Genomic DNA, 27,940 nt, shown 5'->3' on the forward strand with positions numbered 1-27,940 from the left:
CCCCTTCTTAAAATTCAAGAGCAAAATATTACTTGCCTTAGTACATCAGAGATTAATCATTTTGTCACTAATCCAGGGGAAAAATTATCAGCAGTTCAGAAATTAATGAGGCTTTGCGCAGACATTAAGAGACTAATCTTCCTGGATCCCCGTGATGAAGTCAAATATCATCTCCATTTCACAGATGGAGGAACAGAGTCATCGGATAAAATAAAGTAAGAGGCGAGAGAATGTGTGAGCTCCTTTGAAGACCCCTTGCCAGACCACCCACTTCTACCTCTTCCTGGTAATAGTTCATTATTATTTAAGGGATGTGTGAGTCACCTTTTAGGATAAATCCTCATAATCTGGTATACAATTAGAATTAAAACCATGAACATACTAAAAGGATAAAAGGCAATAATAAAGACAATTATAAAATCAAATTTTACAGTTATAACCAAACAACATTATGTGGCTACAGGTGAAAAATAAATCATATGAACACAGTGGACCCTCGGTATCTAGTGGGATTTGGTTCCAGGACCTCCCATGGATGCCAAATCCCATTATATATCATGGTAAAATGGTGTCCCTTATATAAAATAGAAAACAACTAACAAATGCAGGAGAGTGCCTGAGGATATGTGAAATGGCAAGCTATAGCAGTGTATGCCATCAGGTTTGCTTTTTAGACTTTTTAAAAAAATGTTTTGATCTGTGGTTGGCTGAATCTGTATGTGCACAACTCATGGATACAAGTAAAGGTAAAGGTTTCTCCTGACATTAAGTCTCGTCGTGTCCCACTCTTGGGGGGATGGTGCTCATCTCCATTTCTGAGCCGAAGAGCTGGCATTGTCCATAGACACCTTCTAGGTCATGTGGATGGCATGACTGCATGGAGCGCCATTACCTTCCTGCCGAAGTGGTACCTATTGATCTATGCACATTTGCATGATTTTGAACTGCTAGGTTAGCAGAAGCTGGGCCTAGCAGCGGGAGTTCATCCTGCTCCCCAGATTCGAACCGCGGACCTTTTGGTCAGAAAGTTCAGCAGCTCAGCGGTCATACCTGCTGCACCACCAGGGACAATTAAAAACGTTTTGGCTATCGCAGCTCTGGTTACACCATTCTTGTCCTGCTAATTCAGTGATGTCAAACTTGTGGCCCTCCAGATGTTTTGGACTTCAGCTCCCATAATTCCTGGCTGTTGAACAAGCTGGCTAGGGCTTCTGGGAGTCTGAGGCCCAAACACCTGGAGGGCCACAAGTTGGACACCTCTGATTGTTCTTCTTTCTTTCCAAAATAGGAGAGAATCTATTGAAAGTCTACAAACTCTCACACTTTTCTGCATCACAAAGAGCCAGCAGTTGCCACTGAATTTTGACAGAAGGAGCTACGGCTTTTCAGCTTCCCAGTGAGGTGATGATCTAATGGAGCCCTCTTCCACAGGGAAGTTGCCCAATCCTGCCATGGAGCGTGCTTAAAGACCTGTAACACTAAGCAAACATCTGCTGGAAGAGACTTCCATAAGGAAAGGAATTGTTTTTAACAGGGGCACACATAGAAACCCAGCCTGTACAAATAAAGTGTGAAGAGAAACTCTTAACTGTCTTTTTGCACTTTTGCCCATTCTGTACTACCACTGCCATTTTAATTATGTTGTTATGGCATAAGGCATATTCTTGAATGGAAAATGAGAAGAAAAAGATTTCGATTGATAAAGCATCATGTTCTTAGTGAAAGGTATATGCTTAAGGAGAGACCTTTGGTCACAAAGATTTAAGGTGTTGGAATTCCCTCCCCAGAGGAAGCTCACCTTAGTGCCGCCGCAGTGCTAGGCAAAAGTTTATTTGTTAACCAAGATTCTTACGGTAAAATGGTTTAAACCTAGTTACTGTTTTATCTGTTCTCTTTGGTGCTTTATAACAGTCAAAACTCACAGTGTTCTGTCATATGGAGTCCACAAAAGTAATTTTTTCAAACTCTGGTTCTAATAATCACTGCTTTTATAGTTTTATTATTGGATACTTTAACTTTGTGGATTTTTATCTTTAAGTTGGCTGGGATCTTCCTCTTTATGAGCTCCTATGGGAGCTTGTTAAAAGACAGATTTGTGTAACGGCTGTAATAAATCAAATTTAAAAAATGAGTACTCACCCAAAGAAACTTTTCAAGAATGCCACATAAATAAGAGGAGCAAAGAAGCTGAAATAGAGGAAAGTGGTGGCATCAACGCAGCTGTGGAGAAAAGGTACACAAAAAAAATCAGATTTTAATGTTAGACCATTTAACATTAAGTATTTGTGCCTAGGGTTAGAAGAGTGAAAATTGGAAATGCCTCCTGTCCCTTTAACAGCTGTGTGGAAGAAGTACTGCTTGTCATTCAACTAGGTAACCAGCAACACCTGCTGAAACCCCCACTTCTACACAGCCATTAAAATAACAAGAAGCATTTCCCGTTTTTTTTCTGGCAACCCTATTTATGTCATGGCTGTGCCACCCCCCACCCCCCAAAATGGCTGCGCCAGAGAGAGATGCATTAAAGCAAAGTGGTATTTCCACATTTACAGATATAGTGCATCACTGGGAAATAAACGATTTCTAACCCCAAAGCCAAATGTGACTCTGGACACCTATGGATAGAACTAATTAACTTCCGGAGGCACTGCATAGCTCACCGCAAAGAGGACCTTCAGGTATTATCTTTATTGCACAGCGTTTGCAAGCCCCATTAGACTAAAGGTGCCACAAATACAGTTTAATGACTGCATCGAGTATATCCTCAGGCACAGGAGATATTTTTTCCCCCTGCAGTGACATATTGTGCACACAGGTTTCCATTCCTCTTCGTATTTCTATTCTTGTGCCGAAAGGAAAGTGGAAGCCCTTAGCTGTGAACCATCACACTATTCCTAGATTGCCTTATCAGTCATGCACAACTACCAGAAATAAACACAGGCACACAAACATTCCAGCAAAATAGTATTATTTGTTATTTTGTCACAATAGCAGTAGAAAGAGATCTGCAAACAGCTGTGGTCAGGCTAGCTCAAAGTCCCAGCTGCCCTTGTAGACACAGTCAATGTGAAGAATGTTGGGAGCTGCGGGTGAAAATCTGTCCCATGATTCCCATCCATGCTATAAACAAAGATATGATACGTGTCCTAAACAAAGATCTTATATTTGTGGGTTGCTATGAGTTTTCCGGGAGGTATTGCCATGTTCCAGAAGCATTCCCTCCTGACGTTTCACCTACATCTATGGCAGGCACCCTCACAACCTCTAAGGATGCCTGCTATAGATGTGGGTGAAACGTCAGGAGAGAATGCTTCTGGAATATGGCCATACAGGCCAGAAAACTCACAACAACCTAGTGATTCCAGGCATGAAAGCCTTCAACAACATATTATATTTGTGTTTCTCTATGGTTTTTAAACCAATAAGCTCTCATTCCTGTCCTTCTTTTGCCATTTATTTTACCTCTATTTTTCATTTCTCATGATGTTATGAAGATATTTTAATTTTTTTAAATTTTGTATATTTTTAAGATTTCTTCATTTTTTGTTCATTTTATTTACTACTACTTTCTTGGTCAGCCACTCAATCCATGAAATTTCTGACGTTACCACTTTTTAAGTCATGTTTATTTACATATTCATTAAAATGTTTATAACCTGCCCTCTGTCTAAAGATCTTGTGTAAGTAATAAGTAAATAGAAAGGGTGTTACTTCTATGCAAGAGCCAACACAAACAAACAACAAAAATATTCCTAGGGCAAGGAAAGGGAAGAAGGTCTAGGAGTAGCTACAATGATTACTTCCAGTTCTCTTAAGAGGGTTTGCTCCTTCTTTGCCACAGGAAAAGAAAGGAGATAAACTTTGAGTAGCTATGGCCGGAGGAGACAAGAGATCATGAATCCCAGGTGAGATGTCAGGAAAAGGATCTCGTGTGGCACAGTGGTGGGTTAAGTGGCTGAGGTAGAGCTTCTGTAGCTCTGAAAACTTGGGAGTCTACAACAGGCATGGACAAACTTTGGCCCTCCAGGTGTTTTGGACTTCAACTCTCACAATTCCTAACAGCCTACCGGCTGTTAAGAATTGTGAGACCTGAAGTCCAAAACACCTGGAGGGCTGAAGTTTGCTCATGCCTAGTCTACAGTGACTACTTGTTCTGCTTAGTAATTGTAAGCTGCTGTCTAAATTACTCTGAAGTTCCTCTGCTCAGTTTCCCAAAGGACTGCTTTGTTGTACCAGATCTCAACATACATACCATAATCCTTCTTGGATACCAGCACAGAGTAGAGCACTGCCCAAACCCTGCACCAAGTTCAGCACAGCAAGGATTCCAGCATAAACGTAGAAACTCTTCCTTGCTGGGAAGGGAACAGAATAGAAGAAAGATGAAACACTTCCGTTTTAGTGTCATATAGATTCTATACTGTGATCTATTTGGTGGACAACTGATTTTTGAGCAACGAAAACAAAACTATTGCAAGAATTTGAGAATAGAAAGAAGATACTTGTGAAGTGCTTTTTTCAGAAAATTTTCCATCTATGTTTATTAATGTAACTTCAGCATACTTAGATGTGGTCATTTTCCTCATTCCCTGATAATGTTTTCTTCCTATTATATTTTACTTCCACAGGCACAAAACATTTACAAATGAATAATCTGTTTTGATCATTATACAGCACTTAGACTATTTTTTCTAATAAAGGCCAACACTTTGTGCAATGTAAAGCCAGAGCTTTAATTCTGCTTTATTTTGAAGGTACACTAAGGAGAAGAGGGAAATGACACCCAGAAACACATCTTGATTGCACGACTGTTTCTTTAATTAAGAAAAAAAAGTTATAGAAGAGAAACAGGACACCCAAAAGGAAGCACTTGAGCAGATCTTTCAAATGGCACCCTTTCCCCCCAGGAAAGCAAATGTGAGACAAACAGAATCTTGTACAAAACTTCCTTGTACTTTCCTTTTCATAAGCACTTGTTAATGAAAATGCAGTTGATGACAGAAGACCACTTAGGCACTGAGTTCCTAATCTCAGGATAAAAGCTGTTGGAATAAAGGCAAGTAGTTGGGTGGCTACACCTACTGTGTGCTGTTACAACTCCAGGCTAAAATACTTCCATTTAGGAAAGCAGGGAATTCCTCTGAAACTTCTGATATGACCAATTTTTTTTGGTCAATTCCCTTCATATCACTTCTGGAACTGAAACTAACAATGGCTGAATTTCACTATTTTTCTGGAATTTGGATTGTGTATAGCAGTGATTCCCAACCTTTTTTTGACCAGGGACCACTATCCAACATTAGTACCAAAAGTGTTACGAATCAGGTTTGGTTTCATTATTTGGGGTGCTGATTCAGAAAACGGCATTGGATAGATCACATCAGCCGTAGTTTCTGATACAGAGCATATGCCATCCAGTAGTTGCCATCTGCTCACCCACAGAAGACCATATTTAATAAGTCTCATCACTATAAGAGGGTTTCCCAAGACCAGTTGCTCTAATTGTAGCAACAACGAGGCCATATTTTAGTTCTTGTGTACCACTGGTGATCCACAGGCCACAGGTTGGGAGGTTAGGGTGTATTCTGCTAAAATTTCAGTCAGATGAAAATCAATTGAGAAAGGGTAAGAGTGTTTCATGGCTCACATGGGGATCTCTGGGGCCATGTGTGGCCTACAGGTAGCACATTGCCCACCCTTGTTCTACTCCAGTGGTTCTCAACCTGGGGTCCCCAGATGTTTTTGGCCTTCAACTCCCAGGAATCCTAACAGCTGGTACACTGGCTGGGATTTCTGGGAGTTATAGGCCAAAAACATCTGGAGATCCCAGGTTGAGAAACACTGTTCTATTCAGTGTAGTTACTGATGTTACAGATGTGCTCAGAGATTTTCAAACATTTCATGTTATTGACAAACTTTTTAGACATGCATCCTGTCGCAACACAGTCATTCAGTTTTACTAACAAACCAGAGGTTAAACTAACACCATAGAGAAAATATGGACACATACATAAACTGTAATAATTAAATCTATGGGTACGCAATATATCTCACAAAAACCTTTCATTTATAATTTTTTTTAAAAAAATGATCTGTAAGATTAACCCCCTTTTCAAGATTTTTGTCATTTATGAGTAACAATTTGAAAATATATGCAAAAATTTTTTTAAAGTCTAAATTTATCACACACACACACACACACTGCAGCCATTACACTAACATGCTACAAAACAAACACACAGTTTGGAATGCTCTGGCTTAGATTGTTAAAGAAGCAGCGGTGCAGATGTTTTATCAGAAAGGTTAATATTGGTTTGAAGAAAAAAATAACTTACATGGCAGAGAAATACGATCCTTTAAGGGCGTTTTCGGAAGCATCACCACAAAGGAATATACCTGGTAAAGAAGAAAAGAGCAGGTGAGATGGAGTGTGAATGGCTACTGAGTGGAGAATACCTAAGACACTGGTTCATTTATCTTGGGATTTAATGAATGCATTTAGAAAACATAATAAACACAGGAAAAAATACCTATCCTCATTCTTACCAGAAAAAAGAAGCAAGAGCTTGCTAGCCAGAAGTGCCTTCCTCCGTGTCCATAGATATTGAAGTCTTCTGCTGAGAGTCTGGCATCCGGATAAAGTATTTCCAGCGTTCCCTGAAAGATGGGTAGCAATTCAATGAGGTTAATAGGAGAAAAATACAGCTTAAAGACCCGTCTCCATCTCTAGCAGGAAATGCTGAAGAAAAAGCAGTGCAACTGACAGAAGCCAAATGTTTACTATAGTTCAATCTTGCTTGATACTGTATAATAGTTCCAAACTGCTTCAATATCATTCACAGCTATAAACCTTTCAGATTTGTCAAAGGGCAAACCTAACTTCACACATTAAGAAGTTATGCATGGATCTGAATAAAGCTGAGTGAGATGGCAGCATGGCTATATCAACAATTCTAGACAGTGTTCTACCACTTAAGTTTTAAATACGAATCATCCTGTATATTGTTTCATAACTCCCAGTTAACTACATTCTTCTAAGAGAGACCAAAACAAAAGACAAAAATACTCCTGGTAACACAGTGGTTTCCCATGCCAACAACTAGCCTGGATACTCGCATAACAGCAAAGAAGAACATGCTGAAAAATATAGAAATACAGCAAAATATAGAAATACTCCCTTAATATATTAATAGCTAGATCTTGAGTGATAAATAGCTCCAGTCCTACAGTGCCCTGTACTCAACTGAGACCCATTTGAATTAAAGCTAAGCAGGAGTTGGGTATATGGCATACATTCCCTGTTTGTTGCCAGGTAATCCAAAGCAGAAGCAGCAGAACTAGAAATCAGAAGCAAAAATACAATATAGGCTTCATCTTTCCAGGACATTATGCCACATGGCTTGTAGAAGCTTAGGAGATGAAGGCCCAATGCGGGTGGCCTGCAGGGGCAAGTAAACCTCTGAATCCTATAAACTTGTCATGCCCGTTGGGTCCCTCTCCCAAGAGAAAGCCTGGACACAGGGTCTCTCAAGCTCTAAAATAGCGATTCTCAACCTGTGGGTCTCCAGATGTTTTGGCCTTCAACTCCCTGAGATTTCTGGGATTTGTAGGCCAAAACATCTAGTGACCCACAGGTTGCGAACCACTGCTCTAAAATCAGAATTCAGCACACTTCAAACTAGCAATTTCTAGTTTTTTCTTTGAGTAGAAGTCCGTTATCCACCAACCAGATCCTTCTTCAAAGACATAATCCTCAGATGAAAGAATTCAGAGCTCAGGAATCTGTCTTGAAAACCCAAACTGAATATGACCTTCACATGTCTTGATTTTTATTTTATTTCCTTCATTTGCTTTATTTATATCTTGTCTTCTCTTCCCAGAACAAGGACTCAAAGGAACTTCCCATTTAAAAAGACAATATTTACCCCAAGTTGACTTCACTTTAAATACTTCCTTTTTCAGAAGCTTGGATTTTTACATGCATAGGCTATACTCTCTTGAGGAAAAAAAAGTGTAAAGACAGGTACTCCTGCTTCACTGTTGCTTACCTGGGTGACAGAGTAGGCCAGAGACAGCACTGTTGTGATTGCTAATACACGCTTGACACTGGATTTGCTCTCCAGATGACCTGAATGCAAGAATGATCATACCATGAGTCATCATTGCCTTGACACATTGGGAACATTAAATGCTAGCAACCTTGCATCAGACAACTGAGGACTATACACATAATTGGTTGTACAGTTCAGGTACTTCTAGCTCAAGAAACCAACCTTACATCCAACTGATCCCTCTTCAGGTTTCTGAAATTTAACAGATTAATTTTTTCCAACTTATCCACTCTATCTCAAGAATCCAGCTCATTTGATCCAGAGTAGGTAATGTATAGTCTTTTGAAAGTTTCCATCTCTCATCATTATCTAAGCTGGCTAGAGCAGATGAGTCACAATCCAACAACCATATGGGCAGCAACATCTTTCCTGTCTCTGCTTTTGATTATGTGAACTGCCTGGTTGTGGAGAAGGCATTAAGAAGGGGACAGATGGGATACTGCTACCTTCATATTATGCAGTCTCACCTCCCAGAAAATCATACAATTGCCATAGGTTATGGTAGAAAAATCCCAATAATATCATTTCAGAACACTCTTCTTAGTTTTCTATTAGTTATTATAATTTGTCATTCTACATGTGCTTCACAGTTATTACGATTCTCTTTCAGCTATCTCTAGTTGCCCTGTCACTACACCACCACCACTGAAGCCAACTTAGGTTCAAATGTGTTTCATTTTTACCATTCACAGGGGATTGCACTTCAGTGTGATGCATTATGACTGTGACGGTATAATTATTTTGATTCTTTTGTCCTAATTGTATTTTTAGTGTTCATATTTGTATATGATTATTGTGATGTACTATTTTTAGAAATCACTTTGTCCTACATATCTTTCTTTTGAGTAAATTACTTTGACACCCTGGAGAAGTTAACAAGTCACTGCTGAAAACTGGTGCTAGAATTGATGGAATGTCCTTCACATTACCATATTGTTTGTTATATAGATCAGTATTTATATAATTGATGGCTACTCTGTTATATATTTCAAATGGACAACAATGCCAGAATTCAAAATGCTGCCTTTAGAAAGCACATCTGAATTGATTGGAACAAATGGGAAACGGGTGCTCCCTTAAATGCTTGTTATATGGAAATGCTTTTAATTTAATATATGTTTGAAAAAATATCTGTATGCTCAAATGTCATTTCTCCAGCCTAACATAAGAAAAGCACTCCAACTGCGTTGCCAGAGAAAGCAGATGGTGAGTGTAAATCAGTGGCATGCAAGCCTAATGTTGAGTTCCCAACTAGTAGGATTTGCTGTTTTCCCCAAAGCAGGGCATATTCACCTTGCCTCAACTGTCTTGCCAAGGAAAGGGCAAGTATACCAAGCCACCCAAAGGAAGGTTCCTTACCAAATGCAAGGCCCAGGATCACCATGCTCAGCTCTATGGCTAGAAGGAAGAATCTTGTGATTTCCCAAAGGATCTGAGGAAGACAATGACGGTCAGAAAGAGAAAGACAAAGTCAAGAAGCAGGACAAAAAGGTTCTGAAGAGAAGGTAGCACAGTAATGCGTCCCCTTTTCTTGCTGAAAAGAGGAAAACTTTCTTGATGTCTCCCTCTCTTGGCCCAATGCATGGATGCTCACATGCATTTTCAGTAATAGATATATTCAAGACACTGTATTCTGCCATACTATTGGAGTGCAACTGTCATCTTTGTGAAAAGACTTTATTAGGATCTCTCTTTTGGTTGTGTATTAGTGAAAGTAGTCATTTTCATTAATACAAAGAAAAATAACAGTCACAATCACTTAACAACGTATTACTATAGCAAAATAATTCATGTTTCCATTTAAAAAAGGATCCCTCCAGAATCTCGAGTATAGCAAAATAATGCATGCTCCCATTTGAAAAAAGATTCCTCCAGAATCTCCTGGAAAGCTTTCCTTGTTGGCCAATACATTAAAATTAAACAGTATTTGTTCAATACTGTCTTTTGTCTTCAGTCCTTTGGCTCGCTTTAAGTTGTAAGTGAGTTTCTCAGCCAGGACAATTGGTCAGAGTCTGCCCAATCAAAAACACATAGACAAATTATTCAGCATCCTTCAGTACTGGGGTATTTCCAAGCATGCTACCAAGAGCTCAGTTGCAAGTTTGCATTTTCTGACTGGGTGATGCAGTGGTTATCAACCTGTGGTTCTCCAGATGTTTTGGCCTTTAACTCTCAGAAATCCTAACAGCAGGTAAACTGGCTGGGATTTCTGGGAGTTGTAGGCCGAAACACCTGGGGACCCACAGGTTGAGAATCAATGGATAAAAGAAATTCAGAACTATATCACTAAATATTTTGATTTTGTTTCATTGATAATTAACTGCAGGACCTAAATCCAAAATGTGTTAATTTTAGGTCATTCAAGCCCAAAGGTGTTTTAAAATTCTTCTTCTCCTCCCTATAACTATTTACAGTTCAGTTGCTCTGGACACAGAACCAAGGTTGTCTCAGCACATACATTTGGTGAATGCTTTTTAAAGTTGAATATATACAGTCCTGACCTTTCTACAGAAATACAGAGATAAAAGCAAGATACTGCCTTTCAGTATCAATAACACTATGTAACAAAATTTGAAAAAAATGTTCAGGATTTGAAAGTGTTGTTCATGTTTAATCGTACCTACTTACTTTGAAAGTAGTTGTTATACTCGAGAAACTTCATTTTTGTGGCTGTCACAAACTATGTTGAATTGCTTGAGACTATGTGAGATATTCATGGGAAAACTATAGCAAAATGTGCTTCAGGATGTCCCATAAAAACAAAGTTTTTGCAGTTTAATACACTTTTCCATGTTTTTATGACAGAACCAAATAGGAAATGGCATCTATAAACCTGGAGCGAAAATTGTGTTACATAGTGTTACCATCCAGAAGCTGACTCACCCAATCAAAGTTTATTTCAAAGCAATATCTGTCCACCCCATGTTTTGCAATCGTCTTGGCACTTCACTGGATTTCAGTCTAGCCCATAAGCATCCTTCAACTGCTGACAACTAACTGACACAGATTATGTATAAATAAAGTCATTACTGTTATTATTATTGTGATAGGGTGTTGAGGGTAGATCTTAAAAATGGTTGATGGTGAGTGTACCCAAAGGCAAGTAAGTAGATGCACACAGGTATGAAAAAATGTAAATTATTAATTACTTTATTTATATCTTCTCTCGGGACTAAAATTTTATTTATTTATTTAACATATTTATACCTTGCCTTTGCACTATGCTACTCTGCTGCTGATTATGCATGCCCAGTGTGGAACACATCTCACCATGCAAAAACAGTGAATGTGGCTCTTAATGAGACATGCCGCATTATCACAGGGTGTCTGAGCCCTACACCACTGGAGAAATTACGCTGTCTAGCCGGTATTGCACCACCTGACATCCGCCGGGAAGTAGCAGCCAATATTGAAAGGGCCAAGGCAGTGACATCTCCAGCTCATCCCTTGTTTGGGTATCAGCCAGCATGTCAATGACTTAAATAAAGAAACAGTTTTCTAAGATCTACAGAGACACTCACTGGAACACCCCAGCAAACTAGAGTCCAAAAGTGGCAGGATAAAACCCAGAACCTCAATCAATGGCTGATACCAAATGAGAGACTCCCCCCTCGGCACACAGAAAACTGGGCGACTTGGAAGGCGCTGAACAGACTGTGCTCTGGTACCACGAGATGCAGAGCCAACCTTAAGAAATGGGGCTACAATGTGGAATCCACGACATGCGAGTGTGGAGAAGAGCAAACCACAGACCACCTGCTGCAATGCAGTCTGAGCCCTGTCACGTGCACAATGGAGGACCTTCTTGCAGCAATATCAGAGGCACTCCTAGTGGCCAGCTACTGGTCAAAGGACATCTAACCAACTACCAAGGTTGCAAACTTTGTGTTTTGTTTGTTTTTTTGTTAAAAAAATACAATACAACTGTTTGGTTTGCTCCTGACACGATAAAAAAGAAAACCTTGCCTTTCTCAACCCCGAAGGGGACTCAAGGCGGCTTTACACATAGACAACTATTCAATGCCATAAAAATAACATACAATTAAAATAAATATTTACATTAAAATTAATACATTAAAACATTTTAAAATATTATATCAACTATTGAAACCACGCTATCCACAATCGTAACCGGGTAGTAGTCATTGTAGTCATTGCACTATTCCGTATCCACCTAATCCACTACAATTATTCTCTGAAGGCTTGGTCCCAAAGCTATTTTTGCACTTTCTTTCTGAAAACCAGGAGGGAGGGGGCTGATCTAATACCACTGGGGAGAGAGTTCCACAGCAGAGGAGCCACCACTGAAAAGGCCCTGTTCCTCATCCCCACCAGCCACACCTGCGAAAGAGGCAGGACCGAGAGCAGGGCTTCCCCAGAAGATATTAATTTCCACGATGGTTCACAGAGCAGTTAATCTTAAAGTAAGAATTGTCACTCCATCACCATGCCAAAATGTTTGCATTTCTATTATATTTCATGCACATATTTCCCACCTGTATATATGTCTACTTTGGCTGTATGACAATTATCTCAAGGAAAGTGGGCTGTGACCTAGAAAAGCTGGTGCTGAGCTAAACTGTTTTAGACTCCTTTTTCTTTCCTTCTTCTCTTCCTTTTCTACTGAAACAGGATAACATTGACATATCTTTGAAAATGTAAACAAAGAGTTCCTAGTATTACTACAGTTCATAAAAGGAAGTGTTGGAAAAAATTAGAAGTCCTAGAATTTGATGACCACAGTATTTTCAAAGAAGTTCTGCATGTATACAAATATGGCTAGCAAAAAAGGGGGAAGAGTACAGTTGGACAAGAATCAGGAAGTAAAGAAAGGCAAATACTTCGATTTGGAGTGCACAAAAATCTTAAGGTGTATTGTGCCAAGAGTCAGTAATAACAAACAGTGAAGTCAGGTCTGCACACTAAAGATGGCTTCAGTATACTCTTTTGTATACTCTTGGGATTTACAGGTAAGGCTGGACAGGCTTCATGTTTGCACCATGTTGTTTTAGTTAATACAAAAACTTAGTGTCAACTAGAAACCCAAGCTGGGTGTTCGGGGAAGGACATACCATTTGAATAAAGGACAAAGTGCCTCTGAGCATATGTTTAACTGAAAAACCGGTTCTCAGTAGCAGAGTCTTGTAATCCCTGAAAACAAAGCTCCAGGTTTGATTTATCCTCATGTTTTCCTTTGATAGATCTACACTGCAGAATTATTACAGTTTGACAGCACTTTGTCACAGCTCAACGCTATAGAATCATAGGAGTTGTCGTTATACAAGGTCTTTAACCTAATCTGCCAAAGAGTGCTGGTGCCTCACTATATAGCAAATCTCGGGCATTCATAGCATTGAGCAGGAGCCCCCGGTTTTGCAGTGGGTAAAATGTTTGTGCCGGCAGGACTGAAGACCGACATATTGAAGGTTCGACTCCAGGGAGAGCACGGATGAGCTCCCTCTGTCAGCTCAACCTCCCCATGCAGAGACATGAGAGAAGCCTCCCACAAGCATGATAAAAGATCAAAACAATAGAACTAAAATAGCGATATGGTACTTGCTACCACAAATGGTGCCACAGCTGGGCTCAAGCTGATCTCACCTTGTCTGTAACAGTAGCAGCCGTTGAAGCACTAACGGTCATGGAAACAACGGCCCGAGCAATCCCGACCACAGCTACTACAAAAACCTAGAAGAGAAGTTCAAAGCATTTATCAGTAACAGATTAGATATTTTCTGAACACTTACAGACAGCAAGGACATCAATTAATAACAGCAGCAGTGGAAAGCCAACCAAATGTCATAAGCGCCAGTTTACCCCAGCAAAGAAACATCCTGCAGGTTATACATCCAAGACCAACAAAAAATAATATCGAGTTAGGATTTCCAAGGTTTTAAAGGAAGACTCTCAGCTTTTTCTCTCACCAACATTATCATCACCATCCCTTCATGTTCCACTGTTCAGATTTTGTGGTGTTGGTAGCCAACCTCACAAGATCGTACTGAAAAAAGCCTCAAATCGGGATAGCCTCTATAACTCATTCATTGAAGGAAAAATATGTAAGATAGGAACTACGAAGCATCTTCAAAGATGCTAGTGTCTTTAGAGCCAAATCTTTGGGACAGGAAAATTCAGAACACTGTTGGGTAAGTTGGTAGTTGACTCAAACACGCATCATTCCCAGCCAGGATGTCAAATGGTCAGGAATGATGGGAGTTGTAGCTCAAATCACCTGGTGGGCCAAAAGGTTCTCTTCCCTTGGTGCAGAATTTTGAGCTATATTGGGAAAGGATGCACTGAAGGGCAAACAAAATAATCAAAATGGCTGCGGGAAATAGCAACCTTCTTCAAGCCTCCACTAGTAACTTGTTTGTAGATGGTTGTTTGCTTGCTTATTGTATGTATGTTCTGGCATGTAGCTTTCTTTCCCTTTACTCTATGTTTCTTGAGGTTATGGGAGTGGCTGCAGACCACATGATCAGATCTGGGACTGCTCAGACCTTAAGACTCCATTTTAGAGCACAGACTTCATGAGACTTTGGACTGATAAGAGCAAACTCGACTTGCTGTTGATTGTAAAAAAATATGCCCTGTGTTATCTGTACTACTTCAAACCTGTCTGTAACTGGATTGACAAGTTAAGTTTCTGTATGCTGAATACATGAAGGTTGTGAGTAAACCAAATACGTTACTTTTAATGAAGCCTATTTTATTTTTGTCTCTTGAGAGCATAATACAGAAACAAGATGTTTTATGGGAGAGTAGATGTTTTTAGATGTTTCCAAAAGAACACTTATGAGAACTGCTATATTTTGTGCATTGACATTATCTCTGTTCCTAACAGATCAGAGACAACTAGGCTATCAGTTTTATCGCTGGAAACCAAATTGCCTTGCATAAGTACATGTGGTTATATACCACTAAAGAGAAGATTTTACTCAAATGAGTTTTTGGCTCTTCTCTAGAAAATCACACTTTTCCAAAAGGTTATGATGTTCAAATGGTTATGAATGCCATTTTTCTCCAAAGGGTTATGGAGATTCTGGTTTTCCAAAAGGTTATGATTTCTAAAAGGTCATGACTTTCCAAAAATTGCTGTTTACTGCTTGTCAGATGAAGCAGAAGATCGTGTGAACATTTTCTAAAATAAAGATACTGTTAGTTTCTATAACTAGCTTGCAATGATTCATACCAACTTCTTCGGGCATTTATTATTATCTGGGCCAAGTATGCAATTCTGTAAGTCTACAGCTCTAGGGCACAAGCTGCTGTGCGTGTGTCAATGTGACCTCAAGACATCTGTCAACTTATAGCAACCCCATGAATGTGGGGCAACAAATAGAGATGGTTTTGCTAGTTTCTTTTTCCGAAATACAGCCTACAGCATCTGGCATATGTTGACTTTCTCCCATTCAAGTACTAACCAGGACTGACCCTGCTTAACTGCGAAGATTAGACAGAACCCAGTGGTTTTAGGGTGCTTAAGCCATTAGGTCCTGCAATACTTAGCATCTTTAATATCTAAATCTTCTATCCTCCAGGTGTCTGAGTCACTGAAGATAAAGTTGATAAAAGATGGCAGATATTACTTACCCACCCACCCCAAAACCCACTGTGTGCCCTTCAATTATTCATATTTCACTTATTTAGATCCTGCTTCACTACCATCATAGGATGACTTACAATAAGGCTAAAAAAGGAATAAAAGGCTAACGATAGATGGGAAGAATACTCAGTTATGAAACAAAATGAATATGTTATGAAACAGATTTTCAGTGGGAAGAATAAGTTAAAAAAAATAAATGCAGGTTATTTTGGCAGGGAATATACATCTTTGCTTTGTATAAAGCACACACTATTTACATCCCAACTTGTAACAGATGTTGCGACAGCAGTGTTCAGAGACTCCCTTTTCCAAAGGTCACACATATCCCAATTCACTCACATCAATCCGACAGAATATCGTCCCTTGCCCAAGCGGGGCCTCCATATGGCTGATACATTAATCCCACTGACAGATGCGGGAAGGAGACAGAGGCCATAAGGCCAGGCTAGACAGGTCTTTGGCTGCCACACTTAACAACGCACCACAAAGAGTCCAGCCAGATTTGACAAGGCTTTTGCATCATCCTGCACATGCCTTGCTAGCTTGCTGAAAAAGCAGTGAATGAGAATGGTGTGCAAGCATGTGCCTATCCTGTAATGCATCAGACCCCCCTCCCTCTGCTGTTATCTGTATATCCTGTTTTCCTCTCTTGTGATGCATCAGGAGAGTGCATCTACTTCCTCTCTAAGATAAAGCTCCCAAAATAAGTAGCTGCTGTTCCTGCCATCGCATGCACTGCTGAAAGGCTCCAGTACAAGGCACCTCTTACATTTACATCGGCTTCAGTGTGGTAAGGGCCTTCAGTACTGCGTCAGAACCAAAAATATTGGAAGGCTCACTGCATTACTCCCTCGAGGTAAAACCATGTGCTCAGAACTACCTTGAAAACTGGAGATGTGCCTGTTTTGACAGTCCTAATCCTGCTACCTGAAGCCTGGTTATGTTATAGCTGAACCAATTTAGATTTTGCTTTGCTGTTTCACCTAATGTACAGAGAATTGGTTGTTGTAACTTTAAACAAAAGTGCAGCCAAATAACACATCACTCTAAAACTATGGTCAATTGCTCCAAAATTTATTTATTTACCCTATTTATACCCTACTTTCTCAACCCCGTAGGGGACTCAAGGCAGTTCAAAACTATGTGAAGCTATTGCAGAACTATTCCTCTGTCATTCTTTTCAACTCTCCTTTTCCATCATTGTAAGTTAGCTTTGCAACTGACTTCCTAGACCCCGGTGGCGCAGTGGGTTAAACCCCTGTGACGGCAGGACTGAAGCCCGACAGGTCGCAGGTTCGAATCCGGGGAGAAGCAGATGAGCTCCCTCTATCAGCTCCAGCTCCTCATGCGGGGACATGAGAGAAGCCTCCCACAAGAATGATAAAACATCAAATCACCCGGGCGTCCACTGGGCAATGTCCTTGCAGACAGCCAATTTTCTCACACCAGAAGCGACTTGCAATTTCTCAGGTCGCTCCTGACACGACAGGAGCGACCTGCGTCCCACTCCTGTTACTAACAGGAGCGGGACGCAGGGATCACACAACGCCCTTGTTGTTCCAGCTCCACTGGCTGCCGATCTGCTACCGGGCCCAATTTAAGGTGCTGGTGTTATCCTACAAAGCCCTAAACGGTTCCGGCCCAAAATACCTTGCGGACCGCATCTCGGCCTATGAGCCCACGAGGGCCTTGAGATCGTCCGGGGAGGCCCTTCTCTCGATCCCGCCTGCTTCACAGGCACGTCTGGCGGGGACGAGAGAGAGGGCCTTCTCGGTGGTGGCCCCCCGGCTGTGGAACACCCTCCCTGTTGACATCAGACAGGCGCCCTCCCTTATGTCTTTCCGTAAGGGCCTAAAGACGTGGCTATTTGAGAAGGCATTTAACTGAGTGCTACATTTACTGGTAATGACAACTGGAACGGAATATGGTTTACGAGCTTGGTTATGATTCTACGATAAGACGGAGCAGATTATTTAGTGTAATTTATTATTGTGTAGTAGTGATTATTGCTTATTGTAAATGTGTTTTTATATGTTGTACACCGCCGTGAGTCGCCCTAGGGCTGAGAACGGCGGTCAACAAATGCAGCAAATAAATAAATAAATAAATAAAAAACCTGACTTCCTACGCATCCAGGATATTAGGGAGTATGTGTGATAAAGAATGAGCATTGGGGCCCCCTGGGGGGGGGGGGGAGGAAGAATTTTATACTAGAATATTTGTATCTCAACTGAGATAAAAAAGGGATATAAATAAATATAGTAAGAATAGGATTTATTTATGCTAGCAGGTATAACCCAGATGTACGTCTGAGAAGGGAACACAATATTCACCCCTTTTCTGTGGTGGCCCCCCGGCTTTGGAATGCCCTCCCTACTGAAATAAGATCAGCCACCTCGCTAATGGCATTTCGGAAAAAACTGAAAACTTGGATGTTCGAGCAAGTTTTCAACTAATCCCGATGTGATGATGGTTTGATCATGGACTAGCAATCAAGGATAACGAATTGGATTACGACTTTAACTATGAGATGTTCCGGTCTGTATTGGTGGCCCAATACTATGTATGTATATGTATGTATTTTTATATTTTATTTTATATTTTTAAAGTGAATATTGTATTTTTAAATATGTTGTAAACCGCAATGAGTCGCCGCACAGGCTGAGATATTAGCGGTATACAAGTGTACCAAATAAATAAATAAATAAATAAATAAACTCTTTAATCTTGTTCCCTGAGGGCAAATTTTTGTTTCTTCTGCCATCACAAACATTCTGAGAAAAACCACAGGCAAAAAGCATGGGTTAGCTGATTCCTGAGAAAAATCTATAGTTGACCCTTGCATTTTGCCTCTTCCTCCAATGGACAGCCTTCCTTTGCTGTTCCCAGCACAGAAGCACTTTTGCTTAAGCAGGAATTGAAAGACAGCAATGGCACACAAGAGTAAAGATCATGCAGGGATGTTAAAGAAATTGAGATTTAAAAGCATCACAGCTGCTTATAGACTAACAAATTATTATTATTAATGTTATTAATATTATTATTATTTAATTAAACCTCTCCTTGGAAGTAGGTATGGCTGTTGCATCTGTCTCTGATACATCCAGGTTCATTTCTGCCCCTCTTCCTTCTAGGTCAGTGATTCTCAACCTGTGAGTCTCCCGATGTTTTGGCCTTCAACTTCCAAAAATCCTAACAGCTGGCAAACTGGCTGGGATTTCTGGGAATTGTAGGCCAAAACACCTGGGGACCCACAGGTTGCGAACATGTATTTACTACAGAAATGTAGAAACAGTAGACTGACAATTTTTTAAAAAATCCCCCGGATATCTCAGAACACACACAGATGCTATCATAAAAACTCTTTCTTCCAATACTTTTACTCATTAACGTTCAAAGTTCTTTACAGGGACAGCCAATACATAGGAAAGTTTTCTAACCTGAATGGCTCAATGTGGATTAAACACCTACAACCATGGTTAGCAATCAAATCTGTTTCTTGGAAAGACAATCAGTTGTCAACTTTCATGGATGTCAGGGATACAGGATGGGGCGCAGGGGAAAGCAAGGGCCACTGCATCCTGCATCACACTCAAAATAAAAAGGGGGATAGGGAGGAAGCAATCCTCCCTCGAGATAAAAAAATTAGGTCTGAAGGAAGCATAAAGGAAATATTCTTCCATGTCTTCAAAATATAGTTGTCCCTATACATCTGTGGGCTAGGCATTGGTGGATTTGATAATTTGCAGATTACAGTAAGGGGCTCAACTGTCATGGGAGGTAGGGCTGCAGGATTCCTGTGAAAATGGGAACATTGAGAACATCTTAAGCACCTCAAACATACATGCTACATACTTCGCTGCTGCAAAAATCTCCTTTATTGTTGCTGTCCCCCTCCAGGAGAAGAAAGAGAAGTACAATACTCAAGATTTTTGCAGCAGCAGTGACCCTTGCTTTCTCCTGCACCCCTATCCCTGTGTCCTGACACCCATGAAAGTTGAGAGATGACTATCTTTCCTGGAAACAGCTTTGGTTTGTAACATACAGAAAGGTGGAAACTTTTGGAAAATGGAAATTTCCATAAGCTTTGCGAGATTTTATGATCTTTGGAAAGGCATGAGCTTGTTAGAAGTCACAACCATTTGAAAAATGATACCAGGACCTTTGGGTAAAAAAGGCATTTGTGCAAGGCAATGTGGCTTCAGTTATTAGACTGAACCTAGTCTCTCTGATCTGTTAGGAACAGAGATGTGCCAATGCACAAAAACATACATAAACACACACACACACAAACACAAACACACATACAGCAGAGTTTCAGAAGTGTTCCTTAGTTGCCCAAAACATCTACTCTCCCTTAAAATATATTTGCCTTTAAATCATTCCCTCAAGAGACAAAAATAAGCAGACTTCTTTAAAAGTAACATAGTTGGTTTACTCACAAACTTCATGTATTCAGCATACAAGTACTTTACATATCAATCCAGTTACAAGTAGACTTGAAGAAGGTTCTACGTGTAGATAACACAGCGCATCTTTCTTATAATCAACAGTCCAAAATCTAAAGCACCTCTCTGTTTTTGAGAGTGTAGTAGAGTCTTTGTCTAGTCTGAAAGTCCAATGGAGTCTCTAAATATACTCTTCCTACTGAAGTCTAAACATACAGTTTCTGCTGCCATCAGAAAGCAAACTGCTTTAAAACGGAGCCTGAGTCCTGAACAAGCCCAATTCTGATAACGTGGTCTGCAGCCCCTCCCACAACAAAGAGTTACGGTGAAATTGCATACCAATACAAACATATACAATATAGTAACCAATCTGAATTAGATACACAACAAATAACTAATTGATAACTATTTCCAACAAAAACTGTGTAGATTGAAGGTTTTTTTAAAAAACCATAGAGATCAAACCACATAGTATATAGATTCTATTATAACATCTTTTCCCCCAATACTTTCACTCATTAATGTTCAAAGTTATTTACAGAGATAGCCAATACACATGAAAGCTTTCTAAAGTGGATGGCTCAATTTGAATTAAACAACCAGAGGGAAGAGGGGCAGAAATGAACCTGGAGGCATCAGAGACAGACGCAGCAGCCTTCTCTACATCAAAGGAGAAGTTAAATTCAATAATAATAATAATAATAATAATAATAATAATTTGTTGCCTGCCTCACAAATTAAACTACAGAGAAGTTCTTGTAATTCTTGTAAGGAGAGTACAGAAAGGCCTCAATGTTGATAGCTCTTCCTATCCAAGCTACTGAAAAAGGGCAGTATCATCTCTCTCTGAAAAGTTATTTCCCCAAAGGAAGCAATCATCTGTGTATTTGTGCCGTATGGACAGATGCTCCAGATAGTGTTGCGCTGACCTGCTGCAAGATTTCACTAGACACCAAGGCATTAAATCCTTGATTTGGAGACAGATGAGTGTCAATCAACACCCAAGTAGTTTACCAACTGCAATGCCTTTACTCACCAATATGTAGAAGGTAGTGAAGATGGGGCTGGAGGTGGCATGGATTTTGGCTCTGGCAGAGGGCAGCTTCCAGAGGAGAAACCCAAAGAAAAGCACATTGGGAACAAGCAGCAAAAGGTCCCAATAGCGAACTCTAGAAACAAAGGGAAATGGTTTTTAAAAGGATGTTTTTGTGCATCTGACCACAGAGAAAGCAAGACTGCCTCATATAGCAGCATCTCACCTGGATGTCCCAATGTCTTCGTACAACAGCAGCAAGCACTTGTGTGGAACTGTAATGTTGGTGTCATTAAAACACTGTGCTGTTGTCAAGGGCACAGAAGTCACGTTGTCCAGTTCAGTCACTAGTGTCGTGCCCGGTATTTCAGTGACATTGTCATACATAGTGAATCTCTCCACAGACGTCCCCGATGGAGACCTCCTGTCACAGTTCTGGAAAGGAAGATAGGAAAGAAGGAAAACCAGTAACATTTAGCAACTGATAGTGGCAAGGAAAAAACGTATCTCAGGCCATTAGGTATGTCGTCACAAAGAAAACATAATACACATTAACTCCAAAACTGTATCATTGAAGTGTGTCCCAGAAACCAGCAAGCACAATCCTACTAAATGCCAGTGCTTGCTCTTCTCCAGAGATGAAGAACGTATCTAGATCAGTTTCCCAAACTGTGTTTCTCCAGATATTTTGGATGTCTGCTCCTACAATTCCTAACAGCTGGTAAGCTGACTGGGATTTCTGGGAACTGAAGCCCAAAACACCTGGGGGAGCACAGTTTGAGAAACACTGTTCTAGACTATCAAATTAGTGCAGTTTGACACAACTTGATCTGCAATAGCTCAATGCGGTAGAATCATGGGAGTTGTGGTTTCACAAGATCTTTAGCCTTCTCTGCCAAAGAGTGCTGAGGCCTCACCAAACTACAGTTCCCATGAATTCATAGGAGTGAACCAAGAAAATTAAAGCTCTCCAAGAGATAGATGAAGAATTGTTATATATTTTTAAATACTATACAGATTTAAGGAGAGATAAAAGCTCTTGTAAATGTCCAAAGCAAGCAACAATTTACTTATTATTTATTTATTTATTTATTTATTTACTTTGCTTATATACCGCTGTATCTCAAGCCCGAAGGCAACTCACAGCGGTTCACAAACAGTAGAAACAGTAGAAACAGCAGTGGTTCTTAACAGATAATTGTGACAGGCATTAAATGTTAAAGCTGAGGTTATCTTTTTTTTGTTTCACTGCTAGACTGATAATACCTGGGGGGGGGGGATTGAAACATCTATCCATTGAAGCATGGCATTAAAAATGGTGGGGGTGGGTGGGAATAGCACTCACAGAAAAGCTGGCATCTGCTATACAGGGTGATAGAAATGTTCAGCCAGAACTAAGCTTCCTTTCAACATGGTTTACTTTTATTAATTGCATCAGTGACAGCAGGGAGTTTCCACCTTCTCCACAATCACATCTGGACCTATGGAGAGATGCTTTAGTCGAATGGTAAATTCATTGCTATTATGCTGTGAACCCATGAACTGAATATTTCATCTAAAGCTTGAAAATCTTTCTTTTGGGGAAAATAACATGCAATGCCTAGCAAGTTTCTTGTTTGTTATATTTGAAAACAGATACATTGTGCTACTATGTCATAATGTTAATAACTTAATAAAAATTAGAAATATTTAGAAACAAACTACTGTTTATTGTCCACTTTAGGTGAAAAAGTAAACTTAATTAAGAATCATTTATTATGCCCCATAACACCGTGTAACACAATTTTTGTTCCTGGGTTATAAATGCCATTTCCTAACTGGTTCTGTCATAAAAACATGGAAAAAGTTTATTAAACTTCAAAAACTTTGTTCTTGCAGGACATCCTGCAGCACATCTTGCTATGGTTTTTCAATGAATATCTCATTGAGTCTCAACCAATGGAACATAGTTTGTGGCAGCCACAAAAACAAAGTTTCTCAAATATAACAACAATTTTCAAAGTAAGTGAACACAATTAAACAGGAATAACACTTTCAAACCAGGAACAGATTTTTTTTCAATTTTGTTACATAGTGTAATCCAGGGGTCCGCAAACATTTTAAACAGAAGACCAGGTCACAGTCCCTCAAACTGTTAGAGGGCCGGATTATAATTTGAAAAAAATATATGAATGAATGCCTATGCACACTGCACATATCTTATTTGTAGTGCAAAAAAAAAACAGTTAAAAAGAATACAATAATTAAAACGAAGAACAATTTTAACAAATATTATTAGTATTTCAATGGGAAGTGCAGGCCTGCTTTTGGCTGATGAGATAGGATAGTTGCTGTTGTTGTGTGCTTTCAAATTGTTTCAGACTTAGGTTGCCCCTGAGCAAGGGCCGGGTAAATGACCTTGGAGGGCCGTATCCGGCCCCCAGGCCTTAGTTTGAGGACCCCTGGTGTAATCTTTCGAGCTTTTGTTGTCTGCAAGATGCAATTTAAATGTCCTCTTCAATGAAAGCATGATATTAAAAAGTCCTGTATAAACATAGACAATTTGCAGATTATTCTTAGGACATGTAGTGACCTGTGGGAGGATTTGTTCCTACTTTGGGACAAGCTAAATGCACAATGCTTATGCTTGTTTGTTTGTTTACAGCAGTGGTTCCTACCTGTGGTAAGTGGACCACCAGTGGTCCACAAGAACGAAAATAAGGACTGCGACCACACTATTACTACACTGTTGCCTCAAAACCATGCAGCAACAAGAGTAACTTGTCTCGTGAAACCCTCTTATAATGCGGAGGCAACAGGGATGTTGGGAGGGAAAAGTTGACTATCCTCCAAAGATTACTACTACCAAATGAGCTTTAGATTATTAGATATGGTTTTCTGTGGGCGAGCAGATGATAACTACTGGATGCCATATGTTCTGTATCAGAAACCAGAACTGATATAGTCTATCCAATGCAATTTTCTGAATCAGCACCCCAAATAACCAAACCAAATCTAAAATTGACCAAAAACTGATTTGTAACCCTTTTGGTACTAATGTTGGAGAGTGGTCCCTGGTCAAAGTGGTCCCTGGGCAAAAAAATTGGGAACCACTTGTCTACAGGGAAGAGTAAGGGTGTCAAACTGCATTAATTTACTGTGTACATGCTCCCTAAAACCGGAAACCCTAGAAGCATTTGTCTTTCTCAAGCTGTCACCCTCCCAGTATAGTGGACTACAATTCCCATCATCCTGGCCAGTACACAACCCAGCACATCTGAAGATAAGTAGCAAGGCATCTACACTGTAAAACTAAGGCAGCTTGTTCCCAGTTCAGCTGCCATGGTTCAATACAATGCATTTGTAAGAGTTGTAGTTCGACAAGGCTTTAACCTCCTCTGCCAGAGTTCCTCAACAAACTACAACTTCCAGGATTTCATAGCATTAATCCAGGCCAGTTAAAGTGATGCCAAACGACACTAATTCTACAGTGCAGAGATGCACCCTTGGTGAGTACAGACTGTACTTGCCACATTGGATTTGTGCAGACAGTAAAAGCTAGCTAGGACATGAGTCTGACTCAGTGACACAGTTCAAAAACACAGACATGAATTTAGCAAGATGCTGTATAAAACAGTTTAGTGTCTGGATTCAAGCACTCTGGAGTCCTTGTAACTATGCCCTACTCCCTGTTGCTTCTGCACAACACTAAGCTAACCATCTTAAACCATTTTCTAACAGTGATTTCAAGATCACACAACATCCCGTCCCTTTAGGATATAGGGACAAATTTTGTCTAGTTTTGGAGATGTTCTGTTTTAATTCATATCGTAAGATGCTTTGATCCCCATTCAGGGGAAAATCAGATGTATCCACCCCTAAATAATAAATACCTCCAAGCCAGGTCAGTTTCCTGTGATCATAGAATCGAATTCTAAGTGCAGTAAAAATGTCAAGCTGTGAGCAGATAGAGCCAGGGTCGTACACCAAATTCCCAGGGATGAATAAACACACAGAAGCAGTGCGTACCAGAGCCACTCCCCTTACACTTGCTTCATTAGATAAAGAAACTTTGTCCTACTATTACAATATGCACTCTGCAGCCCTTGCAAGGACAAAGAGAGAATGACTGTCCTCAAATACCATTATAACTATTAATTACTTCAGACCGAATTACTCATGCAAGTCCTCCCTCTCTTCCCCAGTTACCACCACCCCATTTTGTTAAATGACGAATATCAAAAGCAGCAGATTTGTTTGTTACTACATTTTAAATACTTGCAAGCCTCCCTAAGACTTACAACTTGAAATGTCAACAATATAGTTGTTGGAAAAGTGGCTGCAAGTTCCCATTAGAAACTAGCCCACATAGTGGGATCCTTTGCACTAGGTATAGAATTATTACTTTAGGTTGCTGTGAGTTTTCCAGGCTGTATGGCCATGTTCCAGAAACATTCTCTCCTGACTTTTGCCCACATCTATGGCAGTCTGACATGGTGGTTGTTTATTTATTTATTTAATTTATATACTATATTTATGCCTCACTCTTCTCAACCCCAAAGGGGACTCAAGGCGGCTTACACATAGGCAACTATTCAGTGCCTTAAGAACAACATACAATCAAAAGAAACATTTACGTTGAAATTAAAAATTAATACATATTAATTTGTTAGAGTGGTCCAGCATTTCTGTGTTCTCAAATATTATGCAATGTCCAGGTGGATTCACAGAGTTGTAGTTACCAGGCTGGACTATACAGATAAGTCATTGAAATCCAGGAGCAAGTGGACAATTTCAACAGAAAGGAGGAAACCATGAAAATGAACAAGATCTGGCTATCGGTGTTAAAGAATTCTAAAATCAGGACAGTAAAAAAAGAACAACACTCAGAAAACGGGAATTCCAGACAGGAAACAATTCAGGGCCAGCTAACACTCTCAACAAAGGATTCCCCCCAGGCAGAAAGCAGCCAGGCTTTGAAGCTGCAGGGCCATCCAGTGCTAATCAAGGTGGCTAACTGCAACATTCACACTTGCCTCAAACATATAAGAGTTCTTTCTCCCATTAGATGTTCCACAGATATAGAAATCTCACATGCCTAGTTTCCAATGGACCTGACAACCTGAGGATGCCTGCCATAGATATGGGCGAAACATCAGGAGAGAATGCTTCTGGAACATTGCCATACAGCTTGGAAAACTCAGAGCAACCCAGTGATTCTGGCCATGAAAGTCTTCAACAACACAATTATTACTTTGCCCAGAGCTCCAGTTATCACTCTTTTGAATCAATTTAAATTTTAAAAGTGGTCTCTACCATCACCTTTTTAAAAAAATCCTAAGCTTCAAGAAGCATTCCCTGGAAGATAAAAGCTGGCTTTTGGCTTTGTGGTTACTAAGTGATCCTAATAAAGAGGTCTTACATTACAGTCTCTTTCTGGAGTTTCCCCCTCAGGACATCAACACAGCTGACTGCATTTTCTCTGCATGTCCTTTAAGTGGTATTTCGAAGGTTCCCCCTTCATTGTACACAACCATTGTATCCATCCAACACCATGACTAACAGTAGCAATAACCCAAAAAAGTGACCCAAGAAGTTTTATTAAGATGTGTGTGAGAGAGGGGCTGCTCTCAAAATGTGGATGGATTGCAATTCCCAGCATGCTTGACTCTTACTAGGCTAGTTAGTGCAGTGCAATCCGGGAAGCCATGCAATTCCAACCTTTATTGTAAGCCAATAAGGGTGAAGTACAGTGGACGCTCAGTATCTGCTGGGGTTGAAGTCCAGGAACCCATGGATACCCAAATCTATGGAGGTTCAAATCCCATTATAAACAAAAGAGTAATAAAATGTCATCTCTCATATACTGAACAGTAAGGATTTTCCCTCTTGAGAATTTTGAAGCCATCGTTGGGTTGAATCCATGGATGCAGGACCTGTGTTTATGGAGGGCTGTCTGTATTTACTTGAGCTCAAGTTTACCTAGACCAGTGGTCCCCAACCTTTCAGCCTCCAGGTGTTTGGACTTCATCTCCCAGAAATCCCAGCCAGTTTACCAGCTGTTAGGAACTATGGGAGCTGAAGTCCAAAACACCTGGAAGCCCAAAGGTTGGGAACCACTGACCTAGACTTATAAGACGTGGACCCATATTATGTATATATTAAAAACAAACTACAAAAGCTCACTAAAACAGATGAACTCCACATACACTTAATGCTGCTTTGAGTACAGATCCATGTGATCCACAGCTAAGCACTGGCAAAAAGGGTAGCTTCAGATCTTTTCCTCTGTTTGGATGATGGGAATTCTAATAAATGTTCCAAGCTAATTTAACACTTTCACAGTCCACCACAATGTTACTTATTTCATAAATATGTTTACCTGGCTTTCAGGGCATTTACCTTACCAAGGCTGTTAATAGAATATTATAAGATTATGAATTATAGTACTGAAGAAAGAAAATAAGGAAACCACAACATTAAAATTGCAGTAGGATATTAAAACAGAACATCATAAAAATGATTTTTAAAGGTCTTTAAAGGTTCTCTTAAAAACCAACAGATAACTATTTCCCCGGAACAGGCCTTTTAAAGATACAAGACCATTACTGAATAGACCCTGTTGCTGGTAACTGTCAAATTAACACCTTTTAGCAAAAATTCAGATGCCAGTCTGAAGGCTTGGGCAGGTAGAATAATAGAATCATAGAGTTGGAAGAGACCACGTGGGTCATCCAGTCCAAATCCCTGCCAAGAAGCAGGG

General features: G+C 40.0%; 1 protein-coding gene across 1 annotated transcript in view; it reads right to left on the reverse strand.

Annotated features, from left to right (window-relative positions):
- The window catches only part of TPRA1 (transmembrane protein adipocyte associated 1), a 42,569-nt gene that overhangs the window by 4,802 nt on the left and 9,827 nt on the right, over nt 1-27,940 (reverse strand). The window contains exons 2-10 of the mRNA XM_060766193.2: nt 21,425-21,633; nt 21,202-21,334; nt 13,713-13,799; nt 9,471-9,543; nt 8,049-8,128; nt 6,547-6,657; nt 6,336-6,396; nt 4,253-4,355; nt 2,140-2,220 (exon numbers count right to left, since the gene is read on the reverse strand). Coding sequence (XP_060622176.2) covers nt 2,140-2,220; nt 4,253-4,355; nt 6,336-6,396; nt 6,547-6,657; nt 8,049-8,128; nt 9,471-9,543; nt 13,713-13,799; nt 21,202-21,334; nt 21,425-21,585 — 890 coding nt within the window. The 5' untranslated portion in view covers nt 21,586-21,633. The remainder of the gene's footprint in view (nt 1-2,139; nt 2,221-4,252; nt 4,356-6,335; nt 6,397-6,546; nt 6,658-8,048; nt 8,129-9,470; nt 9,544-13,712; nt 13,800-21,201; nt 21,335-21,424; nt 21,634-27,940) is intronic.

This window comes from Anolis sagrei, chromosome 2, assembly GCF_037176765.1.
Source record: "Anolis sagrei isolate rAnoSag1 chromosome 2, rAnoSag1.mat, whole genome shotgun sequence".
Lineage (NCBI taxonomy): Eukaryota > Metazoa > Chordata > Lepidosauria > Squamata > Dactyloidae > Anolis > Anolis sagrei.